We start from the raw sequence: 11,312 nt of genomic DNA, 5'->3' as shown, positions 1-11,312 counted from the left end.
TTGTTCATCAAGTCGTTTTCGAAGAAACGACCTAGTTAGGGGATCAGAACCTTCCCCACCATCTTCGTCGCAATGTTCCATTATTCCTTCGATGAAAATGCCTGCAGTTTGGTTGGGAATTTCTGGGTTGCGAGGCTGTCTGCCAAGACAAACTTCCTTCTCTCGGTGTGTCGCACTTGCAACCTCGGGTGGCACAACAATGAGGGGATTTTGTACCTGAGACAAATCTTGTCTAGGGCCTTGTACTGGCAAGTCAGTTGTTGACTTTCCTATGATTGTTTTCTTCTTTATGGACCGTGTCTCAATGGTCATGAACTCCAAAGGTCTAGCATAAGGTCCCACTGGGCGTGCCAAAATGTTGACCCTAAAAATTACAAAGCCTACGTGGCGCGCAGACCGAGTAAATAATGAGCTAACTACGCCTTTCGGTTAATGCAGGGCATGCCAACTCGTCGGCCGAGCTCAGCCGAGGAGTAAAATTTGTTGATTTGCGTTGAACGCGTTGCTGACTTCTTGATCTTGCGATTGCGGTCGAGGAAGGAATACGTCTTAGCCTTTAGATTCTCTAGCTTGAAGACAAGGATGTTAATTCTGCGAAGTTCACGAATCATCGGCGCCGGATTCGGTCACAGTGATTATATTCGTGAAAGTATAAGCACGTCGAATCAACACCAGACTATATGGACACAAGTACTCAAAGGTGATGTATGTCTTGATGGTAAATGTGGTTCAGCCGTCAGAATGCCGAACTCTGAAACTCACTTGTGAGTATCCAATCATAAAATCACTCGGCGTTCAATGTGCCGAATGTCGTAACTCGTAACACTTTACTTCGCCAAGAAGGCTAATAAGATGACCTCTGCCAATAAGGATTCGGAAACCCTTCTCGATCAAGACTTGGATAGATAACCAGTCGGCCTCGACGCAGTGCTGTTTATCCAAACTGAAGGTGCTCCTTGGTCAGCTGATTCTACAGCAACAGTGTTGTTTATCCAAACTGAAGATGCTCGCCGGTTGCCTTCACAATGCTGTTTATCCAAACTGAAGATGTGCTAGCGGAAAAAGAAAATAAAAATTCTCAAGATGTTTGAGAGGTTTGCGCAGGGCAATTATGTGTTGAATTGGAGGAGGGCTTGAATGATGCACTCCGCTCTCTATTTATAGCAACAAAACCTCCCCAATATCAAGTTAAAACCATATTCGGACTAGGACTTCTTGTTCTAACTTTATCTCGACTAATCCTATTCCTATTAGGACTTTGAACTCACCCCCCCCCCTTTTTAAGGCTGTATTCATTGCCGGTCGAGAATCCGTATTGCACTAGGCTTCCTTATCGTATTGGGACTTCTTCGACCCATCCGCACATCCGAACTACTCCTTCTTGTAATAGGACTCGACCACCTTTTCAGAACAGCCTGGGGCCACCAGGCAACCCATAATATATTTGGAAAAGCTTTGGGCCGAACCTAAGCTTGGCCCAAAATATTATTTTGGGCCCAAACAATAGTATAACTATACATTCAAATATATATATATATATATACATAGATATATATATATATATATATATCTATGTATATATATATATATATATATGCACAGTACTAACAAATATGTTAAAATTTTTTATAGGTAATTAATTTACCGATATGTAAATTTACAATTAGCAAATAATATATATTTTGTAGGTAAATTAATATTGAATCAAATAGCATTCCTTTATTTAGTAGGTAAATTATTAAGATATATGTGTAAGATCCTACATCGCCTAAGGGAGTGATCCTTATATGTATATTCCCATCCCTACCTAGCACGAGACCTTTTGGGAGCTCACTGGCTTCGGGTTCCATCGGAACTCCAAAGTTAAGCGAGCAGCGAACGAAAGCAATCCCATGATGGGTGACCCACTGGGAAGTTCTCGTGTGAGTTCCCAGAAAGAAAATCGTGAGGGCATGGTCGGGGCCCAAAGCGGATTGTAAGATCCCACATCGCCTAGGGGAGTGATCCTTATATGTACATTGCCATCCCTACCTAGCACGAGGCCTTTCGGGAGCTCACTGGCTTCGGGTTCCATCGGAACTCTAAAGTTAAGCGAGTAGCACGCGAGAGAAATCCCATGATGGGTGACGCACTAGGAAGTTCTCGTGTGAGTTCCCAGAAACAAAACCGTGAGGGCGTGGTCAGGGACCAAAGCAGACAATATCGTGTTACGGTGGTGGAGCGGGCCCGGGATGTGACAATAGGTAAATTAGTATTAAGTAGGTAAATTATTATATGATAATAGGTAAATTAGTATTAAGTAGGTAAATTATTAGTGCTAAGTAGGTATTATTTGGCATATTTTATTATTATATGTACCAATAATAGGTAAATTAATATTAAATAAAATAAAAGATATTATTATGTAGGTAAATTATTTTGCATGTATTTTGCATATATTGGGTTTGTTATTATGTAAGTAAATTATTTTTCATGTATTCTACATATATTGGGTAAATTATTTTTACTTTTTTTTTAAGCAATCCAACATTTTGAAATTTTAATAATAGGTGCATTATTCGAATCAAATATTTTTTTTAGGTAAGTTATTTGGCACGAATTTTACATACATAAATATGTAAAACATAATTTTATTGACTTAATTAAGAATGTATAATAACATATATTAGACATGTTTTATGTTATTATATATTAGCCAATGAATTTATAACATTAATGTTTTTTTTTAAATCATTAATTCTCCCTTACAATCCATCTGGCATTAATTATGTACATCAGACATTCAAATAGAGTTTATCATAAAAAAAAAAATTCAAATAGGGGTATTTTAGGCATCCGAAAATTTCTAAATGTATGAAGTCAAACATAATTAATAAATTTGTTGATGTGGAATCTAGTCAATGAGTTTTATTCAAGTAAAAAACTTAAGTCGGGTTTTATATGGAGAATATTAAGCTTTAAGAGCTAAAGTCATATTTTCAAAAAAATAAAATAAAATAAAATAAAACATTTGCAACATGAGTGGGGTATATGTGACAACGGAAAGCAATGGTCGTGGTCCATTGTATCGGACCGTCTCACCCTCAAAATTAGTAACTCAATTGTAGAGAGCTAAAAGTTGGAACTACTGGTCCATAACAGTTCCTCAAGAAAAACAGGTTATGGATGAATTCAGGGTTGTGCTATCCACACGTCTCTTTTTACTTCTCACACGCTCTTTGCTAATTTATATTTATTGATCTTCTTCAATTCATCCGATTCGACGGCCGAAAATTAAAAAGATGTGTGAGAAGTAAAAAAAAAGATGTGTGGATATCACACTCCTGAATTTATTGCACCAAATTTTAGATTCGGTTTGGCTAAGGTTTGATCATAGTGGACATGCCATATCTCAAAAGGAGCCGATTAGGCTTAGGTTAGTGTAATGCTTTGGAGATGCCACATTTTATAATTATTAATGGTGAAATTCATAGTGGACATGCCACATTTTATAATTATTAATGGTGGAATTCATGAAGATTGAATGAAGGTTGACATTTAAGTAATTTTTGTACACATGAAATGGTTTTTCTTAAACATTCACTCTTCATGAATTTCATCAAATTTCAGTAATTTTGTAATTATTTATGTGTACAGAAATTATTGAAATGACAGCTTTCATTCCCTCTTCAAGAATTCTACCAAATTTTAGAAAAACTAGTTGATTCCCTCTTCATGAATTCCACCAAAATTTAGAAAAACTGGTTCACTCCCTCTTCATGAATTCCACCAAATTTTAGAAAAACTGATTGTCTATGATAACGATTTTCTTATGACCACTTAAAAATATTTCCACAAACTCCACCAAATGTTTTAATATTTTCGATTGAGAATATATAAGTTATGATTGTTCCAAATTTTCGAAAGACATTCTTCTTCGTTAATTTTTTTTTTTTTTTTCTTTTACTTATGACCACTTTAAAATGTTTCCACAAAACGTTCATTTCATTGGGCAGTTTATACTTTATAGTTTTCAAAGAAGGCAAATGCAGTGCATGGTCTTTTTCGAATTCCACATGATGATTAGTAAGAAAACGAAAAGAAACAACATATTTCTTTTTCTAGTCACACAAGAACGAATATTCTTTCACGTTCTTTCCAAAATAAATTTTCCTTTAAACTTTAATTTAATTATTTGAGAAAAACAATAAATGTCAATAAAAGAATCCTAATTTATTTGGGAAACTTTAAGGAATTTTGATTTCTAATTCATTGATGACTATTTTGGTAATTGAGAAACCATTTCACTTTTAAATCAATTTAGACTCTAATTGTTTTAGATTGATTATTCTGTCATTATTTATACAATAAGTGGTAACCATTTCTAAAGCATGACACTATTTCTAAAACAGTGTAGCTATTTTTAAAATCAGTTGTCACTATTTCTAAAAAGTGACATTAATTATACAAACAATGACATTATTTTGAAAAATGGTGACACCATTTCCAAAAACAGTTGTTGTCATATATAGACAATGACATTATTTATAGAAACAGATCACCATGTCTAAACAATGTCACTATTTCTAGACCTAGACTTAAAATTTGGGACTAATACAAATTTAAAGACTAACTATTAAAGTCACATATCATATACAGAAATTACTAAAATGACAGCTTTCATTCCTCTTCAAGAATTCCACCAAATTTTAGAAAAACCAGTTGATTCCCTCTTCATGAATTCCACCAAATTTTAGAAAAACTGGTTCTCGATGATTACGTTTTTCTTATGACCACTTAAAAATGTTGCCACAAATTCCACCAAATCTTTTAATATTTTGATTGAGAAAATAAGTTATGATTGTTCCATATTTTCAAAAGACATTCTTCTTCGTTAATCTTTTTTTTTTTTTTTTTTTGCCTTATGACCACTTAAAAATGTTTCCACAAAACGTTCATTTCATTTGACAGTTTATAGTTTTCAAAGAAAGCAAATGCAGTGCATGGTTTTTCTTCAAATTCCACATGACGATTAGTAAGAAAAAGAAAAGATACAACATATTTCTTTCTCTAGTCAGACAAGAACAAATATTCTTTCACATTCTTTCCAAAATAAATTTTCCTATACACTTTAATCTAATTATTTGAGAAAAACAATAAATGTCAATATAAGAATCCTAACTTATTTGGGAAACTTTAAGGAATTTTGAATTCTAATTCGTTGATGTCTATTTTGGTATTTGAGAAACCATTTTACTTTTAAATCAATCTAGACTCTAATTGTTTTAGATTGATTATTCTGTCATTATTTATACAATAAGTGGTCACCATTTATAAAGCATGACACTATTTCTAAAACAGTGTAACTATTTTTAAAAATAGTTGTCACTATTTCTAAAAAGTGACATTAATTATAGAAACAGTGACATTATTTTGTAAAACGGTGACACCATCTGGAAGGCCGTTGGATCGCCGCCTAGGCTGCCTAGATCACCGCCTAGCGGCCCCTAGACTAATTTTTAGAACACTGTATTGTGGTACTTGGGGTAGTGCTTTTGGTTAAGTTTTGTATTTGATGATGTGCTTAAGTCACAAGTACACCACCAAATACAACTTAACCAAAAGCACTACCCAAGGACCCCAATCTAGCATCATAATGGGGTTCTTGATGCATGGGTGCATGTGTTCAGAAGGTCTAAAAGGTTTAGGTTTAGGGTTTAGGGTTCAGTTTATCTATTCTCTATTTTCTCTATTTTATTTCCAATTTCTTCTTTTTCATCATTGAGAACAAATACTTTTAATTAATGAGGGTGTGATAAATAGACCATTGATACCTCCATTGTCAATTTGGAAAATTCTAAATACACCTTACCAATTGCTTTCAATACCTGGCTATACTTCAAGTTTGTTTGACAGTATGAATAATACTATTCAAAATAATACTGCAACTTTCCAATTTCAATTTTGAAGATAAGAGACAAAGACTTCAACACAAAGTGTAAGAAATTTCAAAGTCTTCCCAGACAAGTACCATCAAATGGAAACACCACATTCATGGGTGGACTATTTTGGTTTGGTATACTCTTTCTTATTTTTACTTGTATCATATAGTATGTGGACTCAGTGGCCTATGGTTTCTAGAGGATTGCAAATTAGTTAGAGTAATGTTACACTTACAACCTATTTATATCAGCTCTCTAATAGAGGTAGGGTCCGTCAACACTTTTGGGATCTATCTCTATTAAAAAGATGGTACAAATAGGTGGTAAAAGTAGCATTTTGAATTCGGTAAATCAGCTCACTATAAGTAAAGCCCTGAATTGCTCCAAAAAAAAGGCGTAAACAAAAACAATGGCTAGAGTTCGAAGTTGTGATAAGCTATGCTTTCTAGCCTGCCTTATCTTGTATCTTCAGCTAGCTCTATCACAAAAAAGTGCTTTTGCTTCTGCCAATTCCACTGAAGCAGAAGTACTTCTCAAATGGAAAGCTAGCTTTCGAAACCAAACCCAAAATAACCTAACCTCATGGACGAATGCAAATGAAGCCCCGTGCAATACTTGGATTGGTGTTTCATGCAACTCAGATGGAAGTGTCAACAGATTAAACCTCAGCAATTCTGGTATACAAGGTACTCTACTTGAATTTCCGTTCATGTCCTTGCCTAATCTTGCATATTTTGAGCTCAGCTTCAATGAACTTTTTGATCAAATCCCACCTGAGATTAGTTCCCTCACCAAACTCATCTATCTCGATATATCCTACAATCAAATGTATGGAAAAATCCCACCCGAAATCGGTCTTTTAACAAATCTTCGGGTCCTTCACCTAAATGCAAATAACTTCAATGGCTCAATTCCTCAAGAAATAGGCCAACTTAAATTTGTCTATGAGCTAGCTCTAAACTTGAACAATTTAGAGGGTTCAATTCCAGCTTCTGTGGGTAATTTGAGCCAACTGACTTCTTTGCTTCTCCACGGAAACCAACTTTTGGGCCCTATCCCTCCCGAAATAGGAAACCTTTCGAAGTTGGTTGAACTTTACTTGTTTGACAACTATTTATCAGGCCCAATCCCTCTGAGTTTCGGAAACTTGAAAAATCTAACCATAATGCACTTGTTCAACAATACCCTTTCTGCTTCTATCCCAACTTCTTTAGGCAATTTGACAAACCTTGTTTCTCTTTCTCTCTACGATAATAAACTTTCCGGCACTATTCCTGAAGAGATTGGAAGCTTGAAATTTGTTGTGTCTCTAGAGCTCACCAACAATCAGCTCAACGGAACCGTTCCCTCTTCGTTTGGCAACTTGAGCAACCTAGAAACCCTATACCTCCGCGGTAACCAATTATCTGGATCAATCCCCCAAGAGATGGAGAATCTAATGAAGTTGACAGTACTTGACTTGGCTACTAACCGATTTTCTAGTTATTTGCCTCGAGATATTTGTAGAGGTGGACTGCTACAAAAGTTAACTGCAGAAAAGAACAAATTTACAGGTCCAATCCCGAAAAGCTTGAAAGGTTGCAAGAGCTTAGTCAGAGTCCGTCTCGAAGGGAACCAATTTACAAGCAATATATCTGAAGACTTTGGTGTCTATCCGAATCTTCAGTTTGTAGACCTAAGCCACAACAACTTATATGGCGAAATCTCAGACATCTGGGGACGGTGTCCAAACTTAACAACCCTACGAATTGCGGGGAACAACCTTACTGGGAGCATACCATCTGAGATTGTCAATGCAACTAAAATTCAGGAACTTGATTTTTCTTTGAATCATCTGGTTGGGGTGGTTCCCAAGGATTTGGGGAGATTGACTTCTATGGTGAATCTAAAGTTGAATGGCAATCAACTTTTTGGTTCTATACCCTCAGAATTTGGAGCATTCACTAAACTCGAATATCTTGACGTGTCCACCAACAAGTTGAATGGCTCAATTCCAAGCATTTTTGGTGAATTGGTCCATTTATACTACTTGAATTTGAGCAGCAACAATTTCAGTCAAGAAATTCCACTTCAGTTGGGCAAGTTATTTCACCTGTCACAATTAGATTTGAGTCATAACTCACTTGACGACAAGATACCATCAGAAATTTGCAAAATGCAGAGCTTGGAACAGCTGAATCTTTCCCACAATAATCTTTCCGGTCTCATTCCAGCAACATTTGACGGAATGCGCAGCTTGTTGTACATAGACGTATCCTACAATCACTTGCAAGGTCCCATCCCCAACAACAAAGCATTTCAAGATGCTCACAGCTTTGAAGGGAATGTAGGATTGTGCGGAAATGTTGTAGGACTACAATCCTGCAATAAGCACGTCTCAAAAAGAAAAAACAATAGAAAACTTGTGTTTGCAATCATTTTCCCTATCTTGGGAGTAGTTTTACTTGCTCTCCTTGCAATTGTCTTCATCAAAACAACAAGAAAGAAAGAGCCGGGAACAGAAAAGAGTGATGTCTATGACGAAATTTTTTCAATCTCTCTTTTTGATGGAAAAAAATTGTATTGGGAGATCATAAGAGCAACCAATGGCTTTGACTCCATATTTTGCATTGGTAAGGGAGGATCTGGAAGTGTCTACAAGGCAAAGCTACCATCAGGTAACATAGTTGCAGTGAAGAAATTCCATCAAAAACTTGACGGCGAGGAGGCATTGCAGAAGGAGTTCCACAATGAAATAAGTGCACTAATCAATGTACGACATCGAAACATTGTGAAACTTTGTGGCTTTTGTTCGAATTCACAGCACTCTTTTCTGGTCTATGAGTACCTAGAAAAGGGTAGTCTGGCTTCAATCTTGAGCAAAGAAGATGAAGCAAAAGAATTGGATTGGAGTAGGAGGGTGAGAATTGTAAAAGGCTTAGCTCATGCACTGTCTTACCTGCATCATGATTGCGTGCCGCCAATTGTACACCGAGACTTATCAAGCAGCAATATTTTGCTGGATTACGACTACGAGCCTTGTGTTTCAGACTTTGGCACTGCTAAGCTTTTGAATCCAGACTCATCGAATTGGAGCTCCCTTGTAGGTACATATGGATATGTAGCACCAGGTAAAGTAAAACAGTTAAAATATATAGTGTTGAATTTGATAATACAAATTTAAACATATACTAATGGCTTGCTCTCCCTAAATTTTTATGTAGAGTTGGCCTACACAATGAAGGTAACTGAGAAATGTGACGTTTATAGCTTCGGAGTGCTAGCATTGGAGGTGATAGTGGGAAAAAAACTTGGTGATTTAATCTCGTCATTTTCGTCTCCATCTGCGTGTGAAAACAAATTGTTGAAGGATGTATTAGACCAACGGCTTCCACCTCCTACACTTGAAGTTGAAGATGAACTGACAACCATTGCAAGGGTAGCAATCACATGCAGGGATTCACGACCGCAATCGAGGCCAACAATGCACATGGTTTCTCAGTCGTTATCATTCCAAACTGCAGCTTCCACTGGAGGACCAGACATCACACTTGAACAACTCATTAAGATTTAAATTGCTTTTGATATTGTTTGAGTTGGCACAAAATTCAGATCATCTTGTTTAAATATATCATATATGTACTTTGTTATATTTGTAGTTAAATTGAGAATAAGAGAGGAGTGCTAGCTGGACTCGCTCAACAGCAAGTCCCACATGTATTACCACTTAAATGGTTAGACCAAAATATCCTATTTGGTATTTACTAGAAATTGGTGCACGCGCATTGCTACATGACTAAAAATTGTATGAAAGATTATGTTAAAAGATATAATAAAAACTATGTCATTTAATAGTATGTATATTGAAAATGTTATGAAGATTTTTTACATACAAAAGATTATACAGTCTACATACAGCAGATACATAGATTTTTTTCTATCTACATTCAAAAACAGATTAGATGGAGATATACAAAAGATTATGAAACGATGGGGCTATTTACATAACAAAAATATTAAGGAATATTGTTTCATTTACATTAATAAAATATGACAAAAGTTCACTGGAACACCAAAAATTTCCCAGCAATACACTCATTACGAAGAAAACAACCTAGGCAAGGAAAAAATTTAATTACTAAAATACTTGCAATGAATTTTGACATCAACAGATTTATATTGTATAAAAAATAATGATAAAGTATGGTTACTTCGCGTTTTATTGGTGGAAAGGAATCTAGTTTTCTATCAGTTGGAGAGGACCTTTTTTCAGCAATTTGATCACTTTGTACCTACCTTCCTTTCACAACAAATAGTCCTTGCTTTCAAAAGAAAAAAGTTTGTGCAGTGTAAAAAGTACAACCGGAATTCTGATCAAGTATGTTTGTGAGAAAGACATAATTTAAGTTAGATTGCATGTAAGTTTTAATGATTTTGCAAAAGAGGTGTGATCAATAATCCTACTGAATAATAGAATAACAACTAATTTAGTTTCATTACATGAATCTAAAGAGTGATCAGTAGCATAATTGACATTCCTATTTTTAAAATCAAATTATTAGGGCCAGTCCTGATCCAGTGCCAGCTGGGTGACCGTCCAGGGCCCCCAAAATGGGGCACAAAAATTATTGTAGTATTGTATTATGTATTCATATATGATTCTATAAGCAGATAAATTAAAAAGTTCGGTTAATTAATCAAGAATTTTAACTAGAGGTGCTAGTGGGGTTATTTTCTAGTAATAACTAGCAAAAAGTGTCCTTGCGATGCGGCGGGTTTCAAATGCAACCAGTTCTTGCAATCAGTAAATATGGTTGAGAAGTTGTCAATAGTCAAAAAACATGTTGGCCAAGATAGTCAAATTTTATTAGTTTACTCCAAATGACTTCAACTTCTCTAAAAGGTTTCCTTCTATACTCTTAGTAACAAAATTAGCCAACTCTAATGAACAATTCATAATCAAACTGCAAAAACAATATAGTGAGTTTCAACTGTGTTCAAACATCTGAATCAACGGATTCAAAGGTCTTGATATGCATTATTACCCAAAAGGCATCCATTACATTTCAATAAAAATTTCCCTAATGGACTCAATTCACATAAAATTTAGAAGATCTAATTCAAACATTGAAGCACTCAAGCACTCAAGCAATTCAGATAATGCTTGAAAGATGAAATTCAAACAAATAAAATCACTCTGCAATTGATTCACATAAGTCGCAAGAGGACCTTACCAACCAAAACTTTACCGCATCCAAATGCTAGGTCTTTTCCATTAGTTAAGTAGATTTTATGTAGCCGCATTCGCATTGAAATAAGGGTCAATCTTAATTTTTTAAGGAACACAAAAATATTTCCCAACTTGCTTGTTTTCCTTGCATAAAAAATTATAAGCACAGAGGGGAATGGATA

The 11,312-nt window shown here is 35.4% G+C and overlaps 1 protein-coding gene across 1 annotated transcript; it reads left to right on the top strand.

The window, feature by feature from the left end:
- Nucleotides 1-6,327: 6,327 nt before the first annotated feature.
- On the top strand, nt 6,328-9,671 carry LOC137727609 (uncharacterized). Its single transcript, XM_068466440.2, has 2 exons — nt 6,328-9,031; nt 9,125-9,671. The coding sequence occupies exons 1-2, from the start codon at nt 6,331-6,333 to the stop codon at nt 9,472-9,474; spliced, it is 3,051 nt and encodes a 1,016-aa protein (XP_068322541.2). The 5' UTR covers nt 6,328-6,330; the 3' UTR covers nt 9,475-9,671.
- Nucleotides 9,672-11,312: the final 1,641 nt, after the last annotated feature.

This window comes from Pyrus communis, chromosome 10 (assembly GCF_041283825.1).
Source record: "Pyrus communis isolate YQ-2024b chromosome 10, ASM4128382v1, whole genome shotgun sequence".
In the NCBI taxonomy this organism is placed as follows: domain Eukaryota; kingdom Viridiplantae; phylum Streptophyta; class Magnoliopsida; order Rosales; family Rosaceae; genus Pyrus; species Pyrus communis.
The sequence above is the reverse complement of the archived record's forward strand: the minus strand, read 5'-3'. Positions and strand labels throughout refer to the sequence as shown.

Bases quoted from the DNA above. Each gene is read 5' to 3' on its own strand.
- LOC137727609 (XM_068466440.2), top strand. From the start codon at position 6,331: ATGGCTAGAGTTCGAAGTTGTGATAAGCTATGCTTTCTAGCCTGCCTT. The intron at 9,032-9,124 runs GTAAAGTAAAAC...ATTTTTATGTAG, and splicing joins ATATGGATATGTAGCACCAG to AGTTGGCCTACACAATGAAG.